The 24601-nt window shown below is 54.8% G+C and overlaps 6 protein-coding genes across 6 annotated transcripts; 2 read left to right on the top strand and 4 right to left on the bottom strand.

The window, feature by feature from the left end:
• Positions 1-229: 229 nt before the first annotated feature.
• ColSpa_08054 (gelsolin) lies at positions 230-5722 on the bottom strand (the record flags this gene model as incomplete). Its single annotated transcript, XM_049274266.1, has 4 exons — positions 230-595; positions 649-5057; positions 5170-5418; positions 5572-5722. The coding sequence occupies 4 exons, from the start codon at positions 5720-5722 to the stop codon at positions 230-232; spliced, it is 5175 nt and encodes a 1724-aa protein (XP_049130223.1).
• A 2289-nt stretch (positions 5723-8011) lies between these two features.
• On the bottom strand, positions 8012-8837 carry ColSpa_08053 (ADP-ribosylation factor-like protein 2; the record flags this gene model as incomplete). Its single annotated transcript, XM_049274265.1, has 5 exons — positions 8012-8287; positions 8352-8497; positions 8546-8562; positions 8615-8725; positions 8779-8837. 5 exons carry the CDS (start codon positions 8835-8837, stop codon positions 8012-8014), a joined length of 609 nt encoding a protein of 202 aa, XP_049130222.1.
• A 1369-nt stretch (positions 8838-10206) lies between these two features.
• On the top strand, positions 10207-10797 carry ColSpa_08052 (uncharacterized protein; the record flags this gene model as incomplete). Its single annotated transcript, XM_049274264.1, has 1 exon — positions 10207-10797. One exon carries the CDS (start codon positions 10207-10209, stop codon positions 10795-10797), a length of 591 nt encoding a protein of 196 aa, XP_049130221.1.
• A 5-nt stretch (positions 10798-10802) lies between these two features.
• Positions 10803-12319, top strand: ColSpa_08051 (uncharacterized protein; the record flags this gene model as incomplete). The annotated part of the gene is made up of 3 exons (XM_049274263.1): positions 10803-11913; positions 11976-12091; positions 12140-12319. The coding sequence occupies 3 exons, from the start codon at positions 10803-10805 to the stop codon at positions 12317-12319; spliced, it is 1407 nt and encodes a 468-aa protein (XP_049130220.1).
• Positions 12320-13076: 757 nt separating this feature from the next.
• Positions 13077-14267, bottom strand: ColSpa_08050 (uncharacterized protein; the record flags this gene model as incomplete). Its single annotated transcript, XM_049274262.1, has 2 exons — positions 13077-13484; positions 13533-14267. The coding sequence occupies 2 exons, from the start codon at positions 14265-14267 to the stop codon at positions 13077-13079; spliced, it is 1143 nt and encodes a 380-aa protein (XP_049130219.1).
• A 1995-nt stretch (positions 14268-16262) lies between these two features.
• Positions 16263-18637, bottom strand: ColSpa_08049 (dual specificity protein kinase lkh1; the record flags this gene model as incomplete). Its single annotated transcript, XM_049274261.1, has 6 exons — positions 16263-16475; positions 16528-16615; positions 16668-17130; positions 17182-17529; positions 17587-17668; positions 17723-18637. The coding sequence occupies 6 exons, from the start codon at positions 18635-18637 to the stop codon at positions 16263-16265; spliced, it is 2109 nt and encodes a 702-aa protein (XP_049130218.1).
• Between the last annotated feature and the right edge of the window lie 5964 nt (positions 18638-24601).

Below are 24601 nucleotides of genomic sequence, written 5' to 3'. Positions count from 1 at the left end.
CCCGCCCCCCATCCCCTCCCACTCATTGTCCCAAACCGTTGCAAATGCGACAACAATCAAGTCCAATACTTTGCCCCAAACTCTGCACGTACGTCATCCCCCACCCTAGCATTCGGGTATTTGGTAATTTAAAAACAAGTGTCAAGCCCGCCGCCCCGTCCTTGCCCTGCTGTCAAAACTCCATCCGTTGTACGCCGCCCCCCTACCTCTTGGGTCCTTGAGGGTTTGCTTACTCACTCATTGCTTGAAGGGCATGTGTGAGGGGAACGACGCGCAGACTTCTGCCGCGCTTCAGGCCGGACGTCTTCTTGGGCATGATGGTGGGACTCGCCTCGTCTCGCCACTTGCGGAACACGCTCTTGAGGTCCTTCGGGATGCCCTCCAACACCACCGTTGAGATGGGGATAAAGGGGCGGTCTTCCATGCCACTGGCCAGAATGGCGTATTCTTGCGCGAAGTCGAGCGCGTTGCGGAAGGAGCCGTACTGGCTCTGCGCTGTTCTGCCAACGATGATGTACATTTCAAAGAATGCATCCAGCACGTAGATGCCCGAAGGATCCAGATCGGCTTGAGTGAAAGGGTTAATTTCGTAGACCTGCAATCCTTGTTAATCATCGTTCAACCCTGGAATAGTGTAGACCTCCTCACCTGTTGACCCGCAGACGCGTCCGAGCGGAACAGTCTTTGGCAGTACTTGTCGTAGTTGGATTTCAAGCGCCAGTGGTCCGCGGAATGCGGCTTCGTTCCATCATTAAAGATGGCCCAGAAGCTGTCTGGCTCGCTGCCGTCCTCAATCTCCAGGAGCTCGCCCATCAAAGTCAAGTCCATACCTATGAGGCGGGCGCAACTCAGCTCGTCTACGTCACTGCCTCTGCCCTTCCAGAGGTAGCACTTTCCCGATTGCGTAATCAGGAACGGAAATCCAGAGCAGAGACTCGTGGATGAGAAGTCGACCTCGTCAAACACAACCTGGCCAAGTATGCGGCGACCACAGAGCATGCTAGGCGCCAACGAGTCATACTTGGCGTTGGTGCCACGGCGGACGATGATCATGCCGCCGAGCGACATGATGAACTCTGGCGTCTCTCTGCCCTGACGCATTTTGATGACCTTTCCTCCGAGCGAGCGAGCCTCGCGGCTAACGAACAGAGCAGCATCTTCCATGGTAGCTTCTGGTACTTCGTCGCCAGCCCAAAAGTACACCTCCGTCTCCTTCTTGCCAGCCTCGTTGGTGAAGACGTTGGCGCAAATGTACATCTCCCCTTCGAACAGGATGCGCTCGTTGTGCGCCGGGACGGGGATTTTCTTGCCATCACCGGTAATCTGGAAGAGTCTTGCGCCCTGACTTTGGATGTCGCGAACACGAGGCTTGTTCATCAACAACTCGGTAGTATCGAGACGATATTCTCTCTGCGGCCGCCGCGTGCCGAAGAAGTCGTCCAGTAAGGTCGAGACCTCCGCGGTCGACTTGGTCGGGGATCGGACGGGCGATGTAACAGACGTAGGCGACGATGGCTTTGGTGGAATCGGCAGAGGCCTAGTGGAGCCCCTCGAAGGAGTGCTGGTTCTTTGGACCGGGGATGCAGGAGTGTCGAATCGCGACCTCGTCTCGAGAGGTGGCGATTGAACAACTGAGCCGCCAAACATCGCCGCGGCATTCCTCACAGAGACAACTGGCTCGCTGTCGACTCGGTCGTTCGACTTCTGAGGTGAGCTGGGTCTCGACAGCGGCCGGCCAAAGGTCCTGAGAGGCGCCACATGGGGGCTATCCGTATGATCGTTGGGGGGTGGCGATCGAACAGGAGATCTGATAGGAGACCTAGGGGTGGGCTCCGGTAACGGTCGTCCAAAAGTCCTGGCAGGAGGGGTAGACTCTTCCACGCTGTCAGAGAACGACTTCTTTGCAGGACTCGGCGTCGGTTCAGGCAGGGGCCGTCCAAAAGTCTTGACGGGAGAAACTTCCTCAGTCTTCTTCTGTTGTGGGGGGCTGAAAGGCTTCTCGAAAACCGGCTTAGGCTTGATGCTGGGCGTTGTAGCCGGACTCTCCTTCCTCGGCTCCTCCCTCTTTGGGCTCTCCAACTTGGGTTCCTCTCTCTTTGGACTCTCCACCTTCAAGCTCTCTCTCTTGGGGCTCTCGGGCTTTGTAGTCTCCTGGTTCTTTTCTTCAAAGAACATGGATACTCTCTTCATGTCCAGTTTCTTGGGCGAAGTGGGCTGGGATGCGGGCTCGCTGGGCTTCTCCTCAAACTGCTTCATAGGAGAGGACTGGAGCTTCATCGTCGGAGACCGAGATCTGCGCTTTGAAACAGGGTCTTCGTCCTTGGCGGGGAGGATAGGTTTCTCAGGAGACGCCTCAGCAGGCTTCTCGACAGGAGCCCCGGCGGGTTTTCCGAAGGGCTTCAGGGGCACTGGCCTGTTCTTGGCAGCTGCTAGAGCAGCTACTTGGGCCTGGATAGACGCCGGAGCCTCCTTTTCAGGGCTCTTTTTAGGCTCCTCAGCTGGAGCAGACGGCTCTTCCTTCGCAGGTGAGGTCACGTCTGAGCTTGGCTTGGGCTGGTTAGCTGGCTCCGTGGTGGGAGCACCGGCAGACGCGCCATTGGCAGACGGAGCCTTTCTCTTCGGGCCGCGAGCACGGCCCTTAGTCATGTGCGTAAGCTGTGGTCCCGGAGCCGTGGGCTCGGTTGCACCGGTGGATTCCTCCGACTTCTCGGTGTCGCGTCCTCCATTGGCAGCCATGGGGGGAGGACCGCGAGCCAGAAGTCCCGCAAGCGCGGGGTTGAAGCGACCCGCCAAACCACTGGCAGCGGCACGTCCTTGAAGCTTGGCAGGAGTGCTGGCCTCCTTCTGAAGAGTTGGTGTCGTAGGTCTGAGCTCTGTCGGAGACTCCTTACCCGTAGGGGATCTGATTGAAGGGGAACGGAGCGAAGGGATGGACTCGCTCGACTCATCCTTAGATATAGATTTCGATCGTTCGCTAACGGATTTGCGGTGCTCAATGGCGGAAGGCGAAGTCGCAGCTGATCTGCCCGAAACTGATTTACTCAGCGCGTGTCTCTTCAACAAAGCTTCCGGCACTGGGTTCTCGGATGCATTAGACTTGGTTCGAGCGACGCCCTTGCCTTGGGACTGAGCAGCCTTGAAGTCTTCCTTCTTCTTCAGGATTGCCTCCTTGAACTCGTCTTTGCGCTCGCTCGGCTTCGGACCGCCCGTGATGTTCAAGGCTGCTTTGCCGCGGGAAATATTAGACTTCAATTCGTCCGGCGCAACGTAGTTTTGCGTCTTCGTCCGCCGCAGGTTGCCAAAGACACTCTGTAACTCATTGGCCGAGTCGTTGGATGATGCAGCGTCTCCCGATACGTTTCGAGACTTGAGACCAGCTCGGAAATCCTTTTTTGGAGGAGTTTCGGGCTTGACCTTGGCCACGGCAGGGTTGTCAGTGATGGAGGACTGCCTTGGAATTTCTGCGGGAGAAGTGGTTTCTTCCGGCTTATCCTCGCTCGTTGGGCTTTTGATCGTGCTGCTGCGGAAGCCCGGACTGCCGATGCTGCCGCCCGTCTTGTGAGTCTTCACCGGCGCATAGATGCCCTTGAGGCCACTGACGGACGGTTTTGCCTCGTGGCTGCCCATTGGCGTCGAGCGCATCAGCCCACCAATATTGACTTCATGCTTGTTCGATGCCACAGAGCCGCTTCGGCCAAGGTCAGCACTGGGGTTGGCAGCCTTGTGCGCTTTAGCTTTGTTAAGCTCAACCATCCAGGCTGGCTGGTTGGCCGTAGGGGGAGGTTTAGGTTTCGGTGCCTCGGGCTTGTTCAGGGCCGTTTCTAGCCAGCTTGCCTTCGTTGGGCTCCATCTCCTAGTATCCATAGTCTTGGAAGGGCTGGATGGCGGCGTCATCTTCTCCTCCTCTTCCTCCTCCTTGGTGTCACGCTCGGGTTCTGACGGTGTGGCTGCGACGGGGGCCTTGGGCGTCGTCTCGGGCTTCGTCTCGGGCTCGTCCTGGTGCTCCTGATTGCTATGGCGTGAGGTAGGACGAGAGGAAGGACGAGAGGCAGGACGAGAGAGAGAGCGCGAGTGAGACGAGCCGGTAGGTGTAGCTGCACCATCGCGAACGAACATGCTTTGCGGGCGTGATCTAGGCTCGCCGACTCGACTTGAGGCAGCAGAATCTGCGCGTACGAGCCCAGGGGGCGACGTTACGCTCCATCTCTTGACACTGTCTGATCTCTTCATCATGGCACTCTGGACGAAGCCGCCCATGCCCTTGGTGGGCGAGACGGGCCTCGTGGGCGATGCGCGACCAGATCCCGACGACATGACGGACATTCGTCGCTGTGCGGTGGCGTCGTTCTCGGAGGAGATCTCGGCCGGGGGGTCAAGCCTCTGAGCGCTGGAAAGGGAGAGCGGAGAGCCAAGTCTGTTCTCCTTGGTCGGGCTAGAGTTCTCGGGCGACAAGTCCGTTGAAGAGCTGCGACTCAAGCCGGGAAGCTGATGGGCACGCATCGAAGACATGTCGGTGGTGTCGGTATCCTCCACCTGGCTCTTGCGATTGGCAGCCGACCCAGCGCTTGCACGATCAGCCGTCTGACGGAACCAGGCAGGGTCTTTGGAACCCAATGCCTGGGAAATCTGATCCCTAGAAAATGTCTGCTCGGTGGCGGAGGAGGGGTCCGACGTGGGGTTCGGCGAGGTCCTAGCCGCGTTCTCTGCGGCCACGACGGACAAGGGACGGTTCTTGGATCGATCCGAATGTTGAGAGTTGGGACGCCTCTGCCATGACAGCGGCCGCGCTCCTTGTACACCGCCGGTGGGAGAGGTCACGCTCGACCGCTTGTTATCGGCGTCGAAAGGGGATTCGTTCTCCTTGGTGGGAGAGGTCGACAATCTTTCCATGGTGTCGGGAGCCGGGGAGCCACGAGAGCGAGGACGAGGGCTGCCGGTGTATTCGAGGCCAGGAGAGGACAGCTTCAGGTCATCGGAAAGCTGCGTAGTGTTGCCTCGGGACGGTGGTGGGGTGTTGGCCGGGGATGACTTCTGAGGGGAAATGGATCGAGCGCGTTCTGTTAACCGTTGTCAGAAGGGATAGTCCAAAAGTCCTGCTGCAAAGCACAATACGGCGTGCACAAGGAGATGGAGAAGATGGCCAACGGCAAATGCAAAACAGAAAATTACGTGCTGATAGTTTTCTGACGGCACAAGGTGGGAAAACAATGGACGAGGCCGTGTGCGGTTTGTGGTTATTGGGAGTGGGTGTCAAGGCGTCGAGGCGTCGCTCGCGTCTTGCCCGGTGCGGCGGCCGTCCCGCCAGTAGCTCAGCTTTCTGATCAAGGGCAACCTGAACCTGAACATAGCACGGCACGAGCACGAGCACGAGCACGAGCAGGCGGAAGGACACGACACGACGCGGAGCAGAATTTGTGCCTTAGCCGCGTTGGGAAAAGAAAGCTTATAGGAAGAGCAGAAGGGGAAGGTAGAGAGAGGGCAGAGACAGAGATGCAGGGTGAGGTGCAGAGCTCAGCAGCGCAGATGCTGAGCTGTGAGGGGGGGGACAAGAGAAACATAGACAAGACGTACCGGCGCGACGGGCCTGGCGTTCCCTCTTTTCCTGCTGAATCTTTTCGTCGAGTTCGCGTTGGCGGGCGTCGTCCTCCTCGGTGCGGCGAGCATTCATCTCCTTGACATCCTGCAAAAACTTGGAGACGTCGTCCATGGCTTGTTCCGACATGTTGACGAGGGAGGCAGAGTCATGACACGGTTGCGGAGTGGGGGAGAACGGAGACAGGTGGTTCTGTATGCGCAGGATTCCCCCCGGTTAGAATGTATGTCGTGGCAAGGCGACTAGGTAAGGAAGTGAGGTCTTTGTTGGAGAAGGATATGTTGTCTAATTTTTTTCTCTCTCTCTCTCTCTGCGTCCACCTTAGGATTTGGTCTGCGGCGGCGGTGGGATGGGATGGGATGGGATGAATTGGGATGGGTTGCGGTAGATACCTTGGGTTTGTCACCTTTTGGATGGATGCCGCTAAGGAAGTTGCGCCAAAGCAAGGTACTGCGCTAAGCGGAGTAAAGGCAGCAGCTCAGGCAAGGAACCCAAGGTGAGGCAAGGCAGCCCAAGGTCAGGTACGAGAGTGAGCAGGAGCAGGGTGCAAGGAGTCCGAGACCTGGTGTTGCTGAGGGGGTCTGGATCCTCTCCCTCTCTGTTTTCTCGCTCTGGGCACTGGCCGGAAGAGAACGGCAGACTGAAGGGTGGTTCCGTGTGTCTGGCGAGGGTGGCGGCGTCAGAGGCTAAGAAGTGAGGTGACGAACCAGAAGCTTGGGTAGTGCAGCCGGCAGCAGCAGTGATTCGGCGGCTCCTCGATGCGACTTTCTTTTTGTCTCGTTCGGGATTGTTTTGTTTGGGGGAAGTTTGGTTGCGAGGCCAAAGTGAAGTAAACAGAGGTAAGGTAGGGATAAAGAACCTGCAGACGTACATACCATACAACTGACGTCCCGGGAAGTTGAAAGAAGCAGGTTTTTTTTTCCGGCACAGCGACGAAAACCAGGGCAGAAGCTGACAGACAGTTGGCCCTCCGGATGTTGCTGTTGCTGTTGCTGCTGCTACTACTGCTGCTGTGCTCGCGCTGCTACGGACAACATAATCAGTGGCATCCCGCCCAAGCTGCCTACCTACCTTCCTACCTTCCCTTACAATGCCACGCCTTTCAACCACGCCAATTGGGCAGGCTGCACGTCAGGTACCATCGGGCTTAGCGCAGCATCCAATAATTTCGCATAGTTGGCACAGATGTCTGCCCCGTCCACCATCCACCCTGGTGATTTAACCCCAAATGAGCAGAATGTCAACAACTTTTTTTGGTTCTTCAACGATGCCCCCAATCTATTGGGCGTGAGAGGTTCTTCAACCAGGCTTTTGAGCTCTTTATTCTTTATGGCCTCACTCGCCTGGCACAGTTGAAGAGGCACAGCCCGATCCAGTTCGGCTGCTCATTTCCAGCTCAGCCCAACTCTCCATGATGTAGGTAGGTAGCCAGACGCGGCACTTCGCGGAATACACAAAGAAATGGGAACCAAAACAATCGGGGTACGTACCCCGCTCCAGATGTAGCGGCCACTCTCTTCTCCACACTAGCAAACCCCTGTCTCATAATGGGATGGATTTGGTACCTGAGGTTCCATGCACTAAATTTCGCCGTTCAAGCACCTCACTGGCCCATCTGCGCCGTTTCAATCACGTCGTTTCAAACCTCGATTTCCCAAGGAATGACCCGGGCATTCCATTTTGAAGACCTTGAAAGACACCCATTTCTCTCCGTTATTTGACAACGGTGGCAATGAATCTGCTGCAAGCCAGGCGCACAGATGGCCTGCCAGTCAATGGCGGACACTCGAGAGAGAAGCCACCGGTAGTGCGTACCATGTGTGCACTAGTACTGTAGTACGAAGCATGTATGTCGCGTGCAGTGGCGTGGCCATCTGTCCCGCTCGTATTTCTTCTTCTCGGGCATCGTCGGACCAGCAGAGACCCCGGTTTTAAGCAACAAGATGCAATGGACCACATCACCACAATGTACTATCTATGGTAACAACACGAACCCAGTCCACAGAAGCCGCCCCTCATTCTCAGCCTCAGAGATACAATGCGATGCGAGCATTGGGGTGCCGTGCGATCCCCTTTTCCCTTCGCGTGCGTTCGCTGTGTTTCGTAAGCCCGGGTATCCCATCTACCTGTTACCCGTTACGCAACGTCGATCCCGACCCCCGAATCCGTGGCGGACTTTCGGATCCGGTTCTTGCCTGGGATCGCCCTTCCAGAATATCCTGCATCCCTCGTCTTTGGCCTCCTTTCTGACCCGGCGACCGTCATGCACGGGTCTGCCTATTCCTCACAGCTTCCAAAGACGCTCGGGGCTAGCCGAACGAAGCCGGGACTCCCCTCAATTGCTGGCGCAGAGCGAACGTGGCCTTCCTGTGCGAACTGGCTAGACGCCGCTGCCACCAATGCCTGAGCCCCTGGATCTTAGTACAGAAAGAGCCTCTTCTTCGCGTCGTCCACGACCCAAGCCAGGCCTTCCTTGAGATTTGTGCCTGTCATGGCGCTGCACCGTAGGATATGCCAGTGATGCGTTCTAATTGCCTCCAGCTGCAGCCCCTGCAAGATAGAAACGTCAGCCAAATGTCCAGAACCTCGTCGAGGGTGCGTCCGGATCCAAACCTGGAGGATCTCCTGTTCGTCCATGCATCCGTTGACGTCAGTCTTGTTGGCAAAGACCAGAAGACTTGCGCCGGATAGCCGCTGTCAATCGGGGTTAGCACGGATGGACCACGCCCACTTCATACGTGTCGCCGGATGGACGAACCTCTTCTTGGAGGAGGCCATGCAGCTCCTCTCTGCAGTCGTCGATCCGCAACCGGTCTGTAGCGTCGACGACCCAGATCAACGCATCAGTCTTCTCGAAGTAGTTGCGCCAGTACGAGCGCAGCGTCTTCTGGCCTCCGACATCCCCTATTTAGGTCAGTCAGTTGGCTTCAACTCTTCATGTGCAAGGCATACAGATGTTCAGCTTGTATCTGCGTTATCGTTAGCACCCGCACTTGGAAACTGAGGGGAAAGAGTAGGTACCCGTCGTAATCGATGGTTTTGATGATAAAACCCAGTGTTGGGCTCACGGTGTTGACATCTTCACCCATGATCTTTTTGACTATCGTTGTCTTCCCAGCATTGTCGAGGCCTCTACGCTATAGCATCAGCAAAAATGAACCGTATGCACACGGGTAACGACTTACAGCATAAGGATACGCATCTCTTTGTCCTTAAGACGCGCCTTTCTGAGGATAGACAGCATCTTGGTAGTATTCTTGTGATTGTTCCCTTGAAAGTAACTCAACTACAGGCTCAAGGTTGCGAAGTTTGGGCTTCTCGGGTTGATCATGATCCCCTACCCGTCCCAATACGGTGCAGGAGCTGGTGCCCGCATCAAGGCTGTCCGGTGACGCTACCTAACGAGATCACTTATGGGGCACGTGACCCCGCATCGGCGTCGGGACAAGGTAAGCGCCCCACCAGCCTGTCTCACCGAGATTCACCGAGCACACTCACCGACACCAATAGCAATCATCGCTAGATTCTGGCGATTTGCTACCCCTCTGGCTTATACTGCAAGCATCAAGATGGTTTGTCTCAGTTTATATTGAGATTATGGTATCAATACAACCCTCAAGATGCCCAATTTTTGGCGGCTATGAATAACAAAGTGTACGGGACAACATTTTGAATCCTTACACCGACAGTGGAAGCTATCCACGACTGGAGCAATTATGTAACTGATCAACGATCAATCTTGATAGAAAAATTGTCACAGCACTTGCAGAGTAGCGGCTAGGTTCTTATTGCTTTTGTTGGTGGGAATTAGGCACCGCTGATCGACGAGGGTCTCCTAGAAGAATCCAGGAAGAGGGAAGGAGCAAAAGAGAAGCAGCTTGCCTCATATGGATATTCACTCCTGCCTATTCTAAGCGAACAGTCTGACTGTAAGTATTCATTCACAGTCAATCGTACCATTTATAATATTTATCTCTTCACACAAACACAACCCGGCCTTCTTCCTTCCTTTACCAAAGCCACCACCTCATCGCTGTCTTCGAGCATCCACAGTAAAGCCTGCTTCCATTCCGGCCAACATTCATCCACAAAAACCAAAAGGCACTCTTTAATTGCTTTGATTTAAAAGTTGTTGCATGTTCTTCAAATCGGTGTTCTTGCGGAACATACCTGCTCAATATTTGCAGCGTTTCACGTCGCTCCGTCCAGCACGCGAAGCTGTACATGTTTAAGGTCTGAAAACAATGCACACGTGGGACCTACCTTTCTTTTCCTTCACATACCGCTGAGAAATACTAAGTGAATTGATTGTTGGTTCACTTCATTTCTTTTCAACAGGCCTTACTGACTTGTCCTCCATTATAAAACAGACACGCAGCTCCTTTGAGGAAGCTCACCACATGCTATTATCAGAGATGCCGAATCAAGAAGAGTCCAATACCGGTGGCACACATGCCGGCGAGAATGCAAGACATCATTTCCTTGGAGAGGATCATCTCGGCGGTGATGTACGTCTCTCTGGACCTGGCACTCCTTATCCTCGTCCGCCCAACAATGTGCGTCCTCAGCAGACTGACTCCGGTCGGGTCCTACCCCCTTCTGCTACCCAGACAATGAGCGACCGGGACATCAATCAACAGGTTCGAAGGACGGCTTCATCCTCTGAAGTACCTGAGGTTAGATCTACCGGGTCTAAACACCGAACTACCTCGATCCGATGGGCCAAAAACCTTCCAATTCCAGATCGGAGATTATCTCCTTCTTCCGTCAACAACCTCACCTCCAGCCCCAAGGCTCGACGAGCCGCTTTCCAATACAACGATAGCGACATCAACGACGAACCCAAATTCAGTACTCAGGACCACGCCAAGTACGTTGCCGGGCAGCGAGCCTACGTCGTCGACGCGAACTTCGAGGAGACGCAGAAGAAACGAGTAGACGAAACTGTCTCCGATCGCCAGGCTATCCAGAAAGACGAAGAAGACATGAACCCTGTAGCATCCATCAACCAGGCTCCGGCAGCCGAGTATATCCCACCACACAAGCGCAGTATCAAGCCCAAGCCCAAGATTGATATTGAGGTCCCAAGCCAAGAGCAACCCACCATGACTGGCTACTACGTTCAGTCCGATACGGAATCATCTGGCGGCTACACCAACTCTCGTGCCCCCATGTCCGGATCCACCAAGGAATCAACCCCCTGACCCCAATGGCTCTGAAAAAGCTTTCTGGGAGAGAGGGTGTGCCAGATAAACTCAAGAAGAGCCACCCATCTATGGATGTCAGCATGGATGATGAGGTTACGTCTAGCCACGACTACGGCTCCAGCCACCCCAGCAAGTCCTTCGATAAGACGATGGCTTCTGACCATCTTGAGCCGGTTCCCGCCTTCTTTCATGCCTGGCTCTATACACTGTCTGTGGATTGCGTTACCTCCTTCCTTGACGAGGTTGACAACCACTATAACCACGACGTTGACCCGACAAATGGGCAGCTCTTGGAGAAGATTGAGCAGCCAGAAACTATCGTGGACATTGAGGAGGAAACAAAAATGAAGCCTGCATTGCTTCACCGTCGCCGTGATTGGACAAGTAACCTGGTCATCCATCGCGAGATTACAATTCGCAGGAACCTGATGCGTCGCCAGCAAGAGGAGACAGAGCGCGAGCGCCGCAACCTGCTTACACAAGAGCGAGAGCCAAACGAAAGCAGAGACATGTCAAGTACGGTCAAAGTTGCCGTAGAATCTATCTCGATTGACAGGAAGCTCCTTGCCGACTGCGTCTTGCGTCCGGTCCAGCTCAGCGATGCGAAGGATTGCGCTGAGATCTACAACGCAGCCGTGGCCAACCATGACTACCAGGTGGTCGACACCAATCCAATCTCAGCTCAGCGGTTCGAATTCATTGTCACTGAGTGCCGGAGAGAGAAGCTGCCCTTCGTTGTCGCTGCTATGCAGAAGGTTGACCTGTCAGATCTCAAGAACTGGCCGTCTCCAGAGGCTTATCGGCAGTATATGAAATGGAAGAGATCACAGCCCGAAGAGAACGAAACGACCGAAAACAGCATTTACGGCTTCGCATTTCTCAAGCCGTATGAGAAAGGAATCGGTGGACTCGCCGGTACGGCGTCCCCTGCTGTGATGGCGACCGTCTTCGTCCACCCGGATCATCGACGTGGCGGCATCGGCAGTGCGCTTCTCCACCAGCTTCTTACGCAGACTTCGATCTTGTACTATGGCAATGTTGTCGAGTACAAGTGGGATGACCCTACAACTGGAGGAGATTCCTTCCGCACGCCAAACTTCCGCAATGTTCACCGTAAGCCTCGCAATACTTTTGACAACAACATCCCGAACTATGCAGCTGACACGCAATGACAGGTATTATCGTCCACACCATGGTCAAGAGCGAGGACAGCCAGGACCTCAAATGGATGGACAAGTTTATGACTTCATTCCAGTTTGAAAAGTCTGGCCGCCTCAACCAAGTCTACAGGGTAGGCACCCCACACGGGGTAGATTGGTACGACCAAATTGTTTGGCAGCACTGGGCGAACAAGATCGACAACGTCCGTACCTTGCACGCGGGCGACGAGTCCGAGTGCTCCTACGATTATCCCGGAAAATCACACTCCCCCAGGCACCGCCGAGTCCAGTCTCGCGTCGCGGGTGAAGAGCTTTGTTACAGTGCCAGTCACAACAGCGACGATGTCTTTGGTCACTGAGCCTTTTGCCCTACGATACAGGATTCCGATTCCAGATGTCCTGACACCTCGGAGTTCCTGAGAGCCCGGCTCCAGGTAGCCGTATATGAGGCGGCTTTCTCGGATTGGAACAGCGTTTTTGAGGTGAGTCCCTATTAGAAGGTGAGTTCAGAAACTATTTGCAGAGCTAACAGCTCCCAAGATGGTGATTTTTCCGGAAGCCGACGGCTCACCATATCGACACGAACGAACCCCTTTTTTACCTGCGCCCTCTTTTGATGCAGGATCCTCGTTCTGACAACGATGACACCCCCAGACATTCCCCTTCCCTCCCGTACCTTTTCTCACTCCCTTCCACCTCTTCACAACCTCTAATAGCATGTTAAAGAACCACCCTTCCCGTGTTCACATTAGCCAAAGAAACGACCTTCTTCAACAAAACATTTGGTGGACATGCGCAAGTCTAGCAAATAGTTTGGCGGAGCGAGCAAATTAGACTGTACGTAGCTTATAGGTGGATGGATTTCTGATCATGATGACGAGGTAGAGCTCGGGAAAACCGAGCGCAGTCACTGGTACCTTGGGACTAGATCGGTAGATATCTCAATGGTTGGTTTCACACAGCTGGACTATGCGATGACGAGTGATGTGACTGAAATCGATTGTGCCTCCCAACTCCGACAAATAGATAACCAACCCTACGAACCTACCGTCTACTTACATTCTGTCCCCTCACGAAGCCAAATCAAAGCGACGGCGAGCCTTGAGATCCAACCGCTTACCCGGGCATACCGACACTGGTGATGGAGTCGTGGGGCCATATAGTCAAGACGTCGCTGGGCGCGGCAGGGCCCCTCGCCAGCGTCATACGGCGAACCTCGTCCAGAGTCAGGGTCCGTGCCGCGTCGGGGATACCGGGCGACCCGGGAGCCGCGGGCCGCAGACGAGACGTCAGAGGCCGGGGTTGCGGCGGGGGGCTTGGTCTTCGTCCGTAGTGCTGCCGGCGTCCCGAGGGGGGCAGGGGCACGGGCTTGCGTTTGTTTTCGTAATACTCCTGAAAAGTCGGCCGCTCAACGATGTCGTCTTCTTCCTCCCACCCAAACTTCTCATGGCTAGTCGCAGGCCGGTTGGGGCGGCCAGATGAGACCGGGGCGGGGCGGTAAGGGAGTCCTGTTGACGGGTGATCCTGTATCACGGGTCTGTTATCCTGAGGTTGGGAGGAGGGGTTACTTACAGCCGCGTCTGGACGAAGGCGGCGCGAGGGTTCGCCCTTGACCAAGCCTGACGATGCGTGTTGAGGTTGGACCGCGAAGGGTGACACGTCGATCTGCGGGGGGTGGGGGCGGGCTGGTTCGGTGTTCGTGTAGACGCTGCTCGGTGCTGCTACATTGCGCTGTTGGGTGTAGGATTGGGCGGCAGGGGGAACTTGGGAACGCAAGGGGACCGGTTGGACCGTTTCGTTGTTCGCAAAGACACTGCTAGTGGCTATGTTACGGAAACGCTTGTTGGCTCGGGAGTCGTCTTGTAGCATTGACCGAGGCAGGGGATTGCAAGGCGGCTGCTGTTCCGGTTTAGTCGTGAAGGACGACATGATGGACTGCTGGCTTGTCGGTGTGCGAATGGCGCCGTATGAATCCGCATTCTTCCAAATGGCCTCTTGTTCGCTGCAGCCAACTTCCAGTTCTGGCTCAAACGTTCGATGTTGCAAGGCATCGGACTGAGCGTTAGAGCCGCCAAAGGCAGGGTGCACCGAGGCGCGGTCGAATGCATGCCCGTTGTCATTTTCAACAGCCAAGCGCTCATAGTAGCCTCCAACACCGTCCTCCCACAGCTGGTTGCAATCATCGACACCATATAACGGGTCCTCGCCCTTGGACACGAGGCTCTGTTGACTCGATGTGGACTGCTTCCCCGTAGCAGAATGCTGAGAGCCCTTGATTGATACCGTGTTGTTACTCTTGCCCGACATATTCGGAGTCCAGCGTTCCTTGCGTTGCCGCTTAGCATCGCGCCTCTTGTGACGAGCAGTTGTGATTTCTCTGCGTACAGTCCTGATCTTCTCGGCTAAGAACGAGCTTTTCTGAAAGACCGACTGTTGTGTTTCTTGTGGGAGATGATTAAGCCAGGCCTCCACGATCCTTTGGAGCACCGGTTTGACGGTCTCTGTCCGAGCAATTAGGTGAGCTCGGAGGTCACTGAGGAAGGAATGGCGAGATCCAATGGCAGACAATATGCAAGCCTCGCACTGGGATGCGACCCTTTCCGGCGTACTCGGCGGGTGACCGAAGACCATCTCGAAAGCCGATGGGTCCATCCACAAGGCTTGGATCGCATCCAAACGATGGAGAAACTCCTGAATGGATGTTGAGTATTGCAGGTTCCTGCCGCCTCTGTCACGACGTAATCGCTCAGTCTCTTTTGTAATCTCTTTCGCAATCAACGCGAAGAGCGCATGTATTACCCACGGGTTGAGACCTCGGTGGCTTGGACAGAGCACAGCCGCCTGTGGTGTAAATGACAATTGGCGTTTCTCGCTGATACTCATCAGGCCACGCTTGACCATGTTTACAACATTGAGATTGTCGACTCTTGGGCGGAGACAGTCGCTAGGAAGCTCGCATATACCCTCCTCTTGGCTCTTGAGCCAGTGCCCGGGAGGGTGGGCAGTACTGTACCGTTGTGACAGATAGAGGTATCGGGTCAGCTTCTTGACGGTCACGTCCGACAAATCGTGAATGCATTGGAATTGGCTTGGCTTCTCAGCATGTGCTGGTACAGCTTTAAGGGGCCTGGTCCACATAATGGATACGCTCTGTTTCCGACGGGTTCTTGAAATACACCAAGTATCGTTGATGTCGTGACTAGGCTGCTCATCCTGACTAAAGGTTGATTATAGAGAAAGCAGACTAGTTTTATATAGTCGAGGGGCAAGAGAATCATGTTGTCAGCGAAGAGGCTGGAACTTGATAGTTGTCTCCATCTCAGAGACTGGCTCAACCGAGAACAATAAACCTGACCTTGCTCTCAAAGGCACAATGCAATCTGGCCATGCCGTTCAAGGCTGGAAAGAACATCGCGATGACTTTGTGAAAGGTTAATTGCTTTGTCGAATTTCCTTGCCAGTTTCGCCCCAAAATAGAAATGCCTGGATGCGTCATTCGTGATCTGTAGCTTGAAGCAGGCCAGGTATTTCCACCGACGTGACACCTCTGGCTTAATCTCCGTCGCGGCCTTTTCATTCCATCCACCTTGAGGAACAACGTAATGGCCACCAGTGCAGGGGACTATGTGGGGATTCTGTTTTGTCCTGAGTCGTGGTAGCGCACACGGAACGAACCAGGCTAGTTGGGCTGAACCTAGAGACGGACAATGTAAGTAACACATGCATGGAACACAACGGTGATCCCATGTATAACTTACACACCAGCATCTTTTTTTCAAGTCGGGAAACCAAAAGTACGACGTGATTTGTTGGCTTACCCAAAGTCAGTTGGCCTTTCTTCCAGTCGAAGTCATCGATCAGAGGTCACTCCAGGTAGAGCTGAAGGGATTGTTGGCGAGCCGGGTAAGCTCGCGGTGGTCAGAAGGAATCGCTCTATTGGGCCTGGCGATAAGGCGCGACGCCTCTCTCATTGAGACGTCTTTTACTAGCAACGCTGTCCCAGGCGTGGCTCGATCGTCCGTGCTACTTCTCCGTGTTGCTGCAAGCTCGACCTTGAACCATCCCGTGAAACACAACCCAAAGGAAAAAAACCCACGTCCCACCAAGCCTGCTATTAAGAGGCAGAACGAAGCTAGCCTCTGACGAGGCGCATGCCAATAAAATCAAGTTGCACGAGCGCCATGCCCATCCGTACCCTTCCTCCCATCGTACAGACCTGATATCAAACGGCCCAACTCCCATACCATGCTCGACTTTGTTCGTTATAGACGTAAGGGTTTGAAAACAGCAAAGTTGGTTGAATCATGCGTGGTACCGGTGGTCCTGCTCCTGTCTCATTCGTTCCAAGCGAATCTTGGCGGCTTCGGTACCATCGTCCGGTGTCGCGGGTTCCTTGAACCAAGGATGCTGCAATGCCTGCTTCGCCGTAATGCGGTGCTGGGGATCGTAGACGAAGATCTTCCGGAGAAGGTCCAAAAAGTTTTTGAAGTAGGTCGTGTTCGAGGGGATAATGTCCTGAATGGAGTTAGTGAGATGGTGTTGTTGGGCCTCTTGCGAAGATGCTAACCTCCAGGCGTCTCATTGCCTTGACGAATCTCTTAGAAGCCCGCGTCGTCTCCGGGGTGGGGTAATCGAGCTTCAATCGCTTGAAGTACCTGGAGAAGACAATTAGGATCGGATATACTCATTTTACAGTAGGCCACTTACTTGGAGGCCGGGTTTCCGCCACTTCTGGTGGCCATTTTGTTGACAGCTTGCACAAGGCTGGAGTCTATCCTCTGACCAACGACCATCTCCATCATCGCAAGGTGTTCGAGGTTGTCGTGAGTTTGAAACAGGGCGTCACCGGTGAAGAACTCGACTAGGATACATCCGATGCTCCAAATGTCGCAAGGAAAGGACCATCCGAGGCCTAGAATGATCTCTGGTGCCCGGTAATGGCGAGTAGACACAACTGAGCTATGGTATTCGTCCTGAAAGGTGGCGGAGCCGAAGTCGATGAGTCGAATCTCGGTATCCAGGAGAACTCTGCGTTGGTTGGCCTGGCGGTTCACGGTCGTGGAGGAAGAGGGTATCTTCCGGTTGTAGGTAAATGTTTGGTATGCACTATCGCACAGAAGAATGTTTTCGGGCTTCAGGTCAGTGTGAATGAGATTCAGATCGTGGAGAACTAGAGACTGTCAGCATAATCCTGTGTGCATTTCGATAGTCTTCGACCTACAGGCGACACTGGTAAAGAGCTGGCGGGCAAAACTTTGAATCTGACTGTTGGGGAAAGGGACAAAGCTGTTGCTTTTCAAGAAATCAAAGACGCTCTGTCCAAGGAGGTCCATGACAATGCAGATATGGCCGCGGTAGTCGAAACAGTCTCGCAGGTGAATACAACGATTGCGGTTCTCATTGTCATTCTCCTTCAACGTGGCCAGGACTCGAAGCTCGATTCGGGATGCATCTCGGTACTTTTGCACCGATCGGATGATCTTGATTGCAACCGACTTGTTCCTCCGTCGGTCTCGAGCCTGGACGACCTTGCCGAAAGTTCCCTGTCCAAGAAGTTTGACCATTTGGTCTGGGAAAATGTTAGCAATCTGAATCGACAAGTCTTATTTGTGGGGTTAATCCTTACACTCTTTTGTCAGGTCGGCATCGGGGACAACGATGTAATGCCCGTCGTCATCGTCGACTTTGGCATTCTTGTTGTAGCCATTCTGTGATAACGTTAGTAGAAGAACAAACACAAGCAGCGATGGGTCAAAGCGTACATCCTGGACCACTCGAACGTGCACGTCGGAGGCTTTCTTGGGAGGGTAGGGAGGAGGCTTATAGCTGACGAATGGATCGCCAAGGCCTTCGACCTCTCTCTTCTTCGCCTCTTGGGCGATCTGCTGACGAGTTCTCTTCCTTTTTTGACCGGGCTGCACGTCGTAATATTCCTGCCCGTTCGATGAAAGGGACGTAGCAGCGGTAGTATGGATGGCCGAGTTCGTTGTTCGGTCGGTGGAGATAGTAGATCCGCTAGGGGTGCCGTTGTGATGGGGAGTGGTTGTGTGAGAGCCGGCGTACTTGCTGTTATGGTAGACGGGGTCGTACGGCTGAGGCTCGTCATCTCTTTTCCGCTTCTTGGGAACAGGACGGCTGCTGGTACCATTGGTGGTGATGCCGTTGCCGTTGGACACGATCCTTACGCCATTGCCGACGGCCTTGCCCTGCTCTGGTTCGGGGGTGTCATCGATGACGATGATTTCCTTGGGGAGGCCATTTTTGTAAAACTTGTTCCAGTCGGGCTCCTTTGAGCGCCTTCGCTTACGACCCGACTGGGAAGACTGGGAGTGTGAGTTGGTAGGCATTGTGGTGATGGAGTAGTTCGCGTCGGGACTCGAAGCGTCGTGGATGGTCCTCGAAGTGGCTGACGAGGCTGAAGGGCCTAGGCCATTTGGACCGGCGTGACTGGCAGTGGAAGTGGTAGAGTAAGCGATGCTCGACGAGTTGGCGTACGAGGGAGGCAATCTCGTCGTCGCCGTCGAGGACGAAGTGGAGAGGATTGGGTTCGCGGGCTGACGGTACGAGGAGCCTGTAGCAGTAGAGGCCTGGTACGGCTGGTGGTTGTAGGGATAATGGGGATGATGATAATGCGAGTGAGGAGGCAATGTCGCAGTAGCCGTTGTCGGGGTCGACATGATTCTCCTCGTGCGTTGTCGGAGTCGTGAGAAACGCCTTTGGTGCAGAGGGCGAAAGCGAGGACGGGGAAAGGAAAGTTCGAAGGTTGAGAGAAGGCGGTAGGAAGGTGGTTTCGCAGGCCTTCCTCTTTGCCGGCGTGCTGGTGCTGGCTGGGTACGTGCCCGCTGGTCCTTTGGGGGGCTTTCAAGTGCAACCAGTGGGTGCGGATTTGGACCAATGTGTTTTTGCTTTGGGGGGGAGTTGAGAGCGGATGGGAGGTGGACTTCAGTGGTCGCTCAGTGAAGAATGTGCCCTGTGTGTGTGTGTGTGTGTGCGGTGTGGACTGGGCTGCAGATTGATGGGTAAAAAACAGCGTGGTGCGGTCTTTGGCTTTGCGTCTCGTCGCTGCGGTACCGCTAACCTAGGAAAAGGACTCAAGGGTCTTCGGCCTGGGTTTCCCGAGTCGTGCACAAACTGTGGCTGGTACGGTGCAAAGGGTACAGTGGGTTTGGCGGTAGTGGTGGTGGACCGGGGGAGAGTGGGAGTCGAGGATTTGATTGATGACGGTGCGTCTCTCGTGGGAAAGCGTCTTACTACATCGAAGGTACCGGCAAGCTTTCGTGTATGTTTTGTTTCTCGAACGAGAGAAGAGTGGCAGGAATGGAGGAGGAAAGGGAAAGAGAGATACGGAGAGACGAGCTGGGAGCTGAGAGAAAAAAAGTAGCCGCAGTCAGCCAGTGGTGGACGATGTGGTAGGAAAAGTGACGAGGTTCCGAGGGATGGCCGGCGGCTTCACTGGTCCTCGTCCGTGGGGAGGAGTTGGGTTGGTGAGGTGAGAAAGTGGAGGGCCCTGACGGGAGGAGGCGACCAATTGTGGAGTTAATGGGCGACCTGAAGGACGAGCACGAGAGGACGAGGGTGTTGGCGAGGTGGACGCGGGCGAAGAGGGTGTGTGTGTGTGTGTGTGCGTGCGTGCGTGTGGAAGCGGAAATGGAAGTTAAGAAAGTGGATGAGGGGAGGTACTTTGCTTGTCCACCTATCCAGCACCCAGCACGAAGTACCTTCCAGGCTGGCCGAGTACGTTCCTGTACCCTGTCCGACGACTGGTTTGCCGTTTCCTTTTTTCGGCTTCCCAGCTGCCAGGCTGTTTAATCACGTCGGATAGATCACCAAAGCAGACAAGAAGGCCGGCAGCACAGGCAAGAAGGAGATTTGTTGTTGGATTGGATGCTCCAGTTTAGCCCACTTGCGGCCAAGACAGAAGGCGGACAGGCTTAGGTACAGTACTGGGAGAGAAACACGAAAAACAAGGGGCCAAAATGAAGGGCATAAGTGGTATTGATGTGCACTCGTGGTATTGAGAAAAACAAAGCCCCCGTTGCTGGTTCGCAGAGGTGCAATGTGGTGGTGCCGTGGGCAGAGCGCCTGAGGTAGCTTACCTTGGTTGTTCGCCTAAGGCGTTATGGGAGGAAAGCGAGCTGGCGAGTCGAGGCGAAGCGCAAGCAGTCCAAAGGTACTTTCCAGGCTACGCGCTCACTGCGCACGCCTCGCCCACTGGCCCAGATGCTGACATGTACCTCGACTAAGGCAGGTACTTGCCAACGGCTGCAATCTGACATGATGACGCAGGTATTCCAGATATCTGCCACCCGTCCTTCTTCTCCCCCCAGAACGACACAATGTTACCATCGCAGCGGAAGTGATATCGTGCAGCACCCGCACGATTCTCTCTCTCTCTCTCTTTCTCTCTCTCTCTGTATGCAGCGCTGGAGCCACTCTGTGCTCCGGCAGGCACACGATCCGACAATGCTGCGGACTGAGCCGGTCTTCAGAAACACCACAGAGTAAGGCGATGAGACTGGAGCGTCTGGATCAAGTAGTGCACGCAACGCAGGAGCGAGGTCGCCCGTGTTCCAGCTCGCGAACTTGTCCCTCTCACTCGCGAGTTGCAAGCTGCATCGGCAGCGTTTTGAGCGTCCGCCGAAGCAACCTGAATGGTGGCTCCCGTGCGCTTGTTAGCCTTTTGTCTCGCCTAGGTAGACTATGTACTTGTGCTTCCGGCAGGAACAAGGGGCCTGTCACTGATGTGCGGGTGCAGAAGCGGGTTACAGGGCACTTCATTCAGACTTGACGCACACCATATTTCGGTTCCATGTGTCTGGCTGCCTGTCCTGTAGCGGAAAGCCGTCGGGTTATTTGTTCTTTGCATTGCATGGCTTGCGGTTTCATTTCACCTTGCCGTTTGAATCATTCAAGAGAGAAACCAACAACTACAAATTGCGAAATGGAGCACGGCAAAATATCACCCACAGCTGACGAGGCGGAAAGGAAGGAACGACACCGTGGGCCGAGAACAGCAGGTGCAATCCAGTGACCAGTGACGGAAGGAGCAAAACACCGAAGACCAACACGGGGCTGGACTGTGAGGGAGAAAGAGAGAGAGAGAGAGAGAGAGAGAGAGAGAGAGAGAGAGAGAGGAGAAGCAAGCGCCGCCTCACTGGAACTGTCCAGCTGGCCGTATTCTAGCGCCAGTAACGGACGTGGTACCTCGCGCCGGACAGTTTCTCGTTGTTTGCAGACTGTGAATCTTCACGTCTTCGACGCCGAAGTCTACAGTGTTGATACCCCCCGTCTTGCACAACAGTAATTCCGCCAACCGTCCATCGCCCTCTGATGGCGGCGACCCCCCCCCCAGCCGTCCTCCCCCTCCCTCCTCCCAAGCCGTCTTTGCATACCGTTCGTTCCCCTCTCGAATCGGACGTCACCCGCTGCCTCTTGCCTCTTCCAGCCCAAAAACCACACCACCGAACCTTTGACCACATTTCTCAACGAGGCCTTGGGGGCGCTCTGCATCACAATGGCATCTGAGTCGAACGCCGACGAGTTTCTTTCCGTCTTCAAGCCCCAAAATGTCTCTGACCAATATTACATTTACCACAGGCGATTCTCCTGTCCAGGTCAAGTCCCGGCATCGTGGGCTCCACGGCCCTATGTCCTATGACTTCGCCCAAGCAAGGCCGGTCTTGTCACGCTCACGAAATCAAGACACGCCAACCCAATGGCCGTGGACGGCTTCACGCTCCTCTCACCCACTTTACGCACTTGGCGGGTCGCTTTGAAGTCCGCCCTCCACCCCAACTTTGCTGCCCGCCAATCTGCCTCCATGGTGATTCCCCAAAACAGGCTTAGCGTCCCGCCGGCCTGGGCAAGTCGCCTCTTCCGAAGTCACGTCGTTGCACAGCACCTAGCCGTCACTCTGTTCACTCTAATGTTGCTCGGTGCACAGCACTCTACAGCAGTTGCACTCGGCCGCTGCCCGCCGCCACCACCACCACCCGCTATTGGTGTGAACAGTCTCACGCCTGAGCTACCACGGTACGCTGCACTGGGCTGGCCTGGTCCGGTCCGGTCTGAACGTCGAGACACAGCGACTGAACTCCAATTGCGATAACAACGGGGTGGCCAAAGGATGTTGGATGACTGGAGCCAGTCCCGCCAACCGGCCCCGGTGCTACATACATACCTGTACAGCACTGCTCCACGACACCACCCAGGGCAGGGCTGCCCGCAGACGGAGAGAAACAGACAACCAGACATGACGGGACTTGCTGCTGACAAAAGAGCCCTGCCCATCTTACCTTATTTCGCGGAAACACGACCCAAGCACTAGATTGATTTACCCGAAATACCACGCCCTTGAAGGCTGTAATACGTCAGAAGGTTCGAGGAAATGCAGACGCGATGGGCCCTGAGATGCAACCCAACACCGGTTTTAGACTTCGCCTTTTCGCCTCAACCGAATATTCTGGTTGCCCCTTCTGTCGCTGGCTGACTTCGTTATGCCTGCCACGCCGGCCTAGTTACTTCATTGCCGTAAGGCGCTTGAGGCTTCCTCAACCCGGCGGCAACTATTCAGTCCAAACACAGCCCAAAGCATGATCCACACATTCCACGCAGTCGGCCAAGATCTGACCGCACTGGACGAAAGGCTAAAGGACCACTGCTCCCCATGTCAAGATACCCAGTCAAGCGAGAGTGAGCCACGGATATGGAAGCGTTTGACCACTCACTTAGACAGCCAGCACTGGCCGTCTTTGGGCTTGACATCTCTATGGATACCGCTGCTTTTGATCTGATCCCATCGACTCCTCCACAGTAACCTAACAGTGCACACACACCGCAATGGCAGACGAATCTCTAAGCACTTCCTAGCGTCTAGATCCTTGCCTCCCGTCCAAAGATGTGCCAATGGAGCCCTTGGGCAGCGGCTCCCCGTGTCGCCATCATCCAACCACAGACGCAGGCCACACACAACCTGGTGGGGAGGAGGCAAAGGGTCGCAGCCATCACAACGCTTGTGAAAGGGAAAAAGGCACCCGGCAATCCTTTCAATCAGAAGAGAAGGCCACCGGAGAAGAGTAGCCCGTCTCCACGGCTTTACGCACTCTTACAACACACTACAGGGTAGGGTAGGGCAGGCATACGCACCCTCGTCGTGCTGTCATCAACCCCTCCCTCACGTCCCTTCCCCAACCAACATCATGCCTGCATTCGCGCGACTCCACCGTCTACGAATTAATCTTTTCACGCCGCCAAAGTTCCACTAGAACGCGTATCTTTCATGAGGGCTCGTTCGCTGGGATGGGCGATCGTTGCCACGGCACGATTCTTCTCGTCAGGGCTTGGATAATGGTCCTTTCCATAGAGGGTCTCTGAAGTAAGAGACGTATGCGAAGGAACCGACCCACTGTCGCGGCGACGCTCGCCCGCTCACGGCGTGCCCCTCTGGTGCGTGGCGTAAAGTGCCTGCATGACTCCAGGACATCGAATCCGTGGCAACCGAGACTAGACAGGCATAGGCCCAGATGCCGTGCCTCGTCGCGAAACATTGGCGATGAGAGGCCCAGAACAATCGACCTATATCTCCCCCTCATTAACGATAATCAATGGCGAGATTGTGTTGCTTGGCCGCCATTGTCAATATTGGCGTCGCTAGACAACCGCTCAACTTGACCCCAACGCTCGCATACGTCTGCACATGAAGGAGACTTCGCGTTGTGATTATGGCAAGCACCTGCCCCGAGCGGAGCGGTGGCTCGCAACATGCTCTCGCTGTTCCCGTCCCTTGCTTGATCCCGGCCTGAGCATGCTGGTGCCATCTGCCACCCAAACCAGATGGGCTGCGAAGTTTCAGTTCCTCGAGCGAAAACACACCGGCAGACCATTCAGCTTTCTTTTCCGTTTCCCAGAGCCTTTGATCCGTGCTTTTGTCACAGACTCGCCCGCCGCTGCCTTTTGCATGCACGTAATCGGAGGCTAACATGTCACCGACCATCCACTGCTCCCAACGTCTAAAAAGAGGTAGGTCACAAAGGATGCAAACCATGGTCAACTAACAAATGGGGGCAGCTATGGTTTCGAGAGGGAACCTGTCTCATGTTGCCACCATCACCAATCCATCAGAGACAAGTAACTATTTAGTCGACATTGCAGACAATACAAAGTCATCCAGGGGGGAAAGGTAAAATGTCAGAGGGCAGTCGAAGAGACTCGGCGGTACAGACAGTGCCTTTCACGCTAGACTCATGACTAGCCGGTAATGCTCATGTGCTGACTATGCAGTAGGGGCACTCAATGCATACTGCCCGTCTCTGTCGCAGCATTGCAGCTAGCTGTGGTGGAAGTTTAATAGTCTTTCTGAAATAGACAGTCGAACCGAACGGCTCGTCTTTGGGGAACCAAATTAGTACCATGAAAGAGGCGCCTCAGAAGATGATCGTAGCGGTGGGCAGTGACAGGCCAGCCTCAATAACCCGCAGCCACGCTAATCCGTCTGGTGGCGATTTCTAGCCAAGTTCGGTATCCCGCCCAAGGCTCATCGAAATGGTGTCGCATAATGTGTACCGTCTACCACATGATTTCATTGCGAAACCCTTCAAGCCGCTACTCCCGCGATAGGGATTGACCGAAATCGCCGTGGATGT

This window comes from Colletotrichum spaethianum, assembly GCF_022836535.1.
Source record: "Colletotrichum spaethianum MAFF 239500 DNA, contig21, whole genome shotgun sequence".
Classification (NCBI taxonomy): Eukaryota; Fungi; Ascomycota; class Sordariomycetes; order Glomerellales; family Glomerellaceae; genus Colletotrichum; species Colletotrichum spaethianum.
Note: the sequence above shows the minus strand (reverse complement) of the source record. Positions and strands in the feature narration are given on the sequence as shown.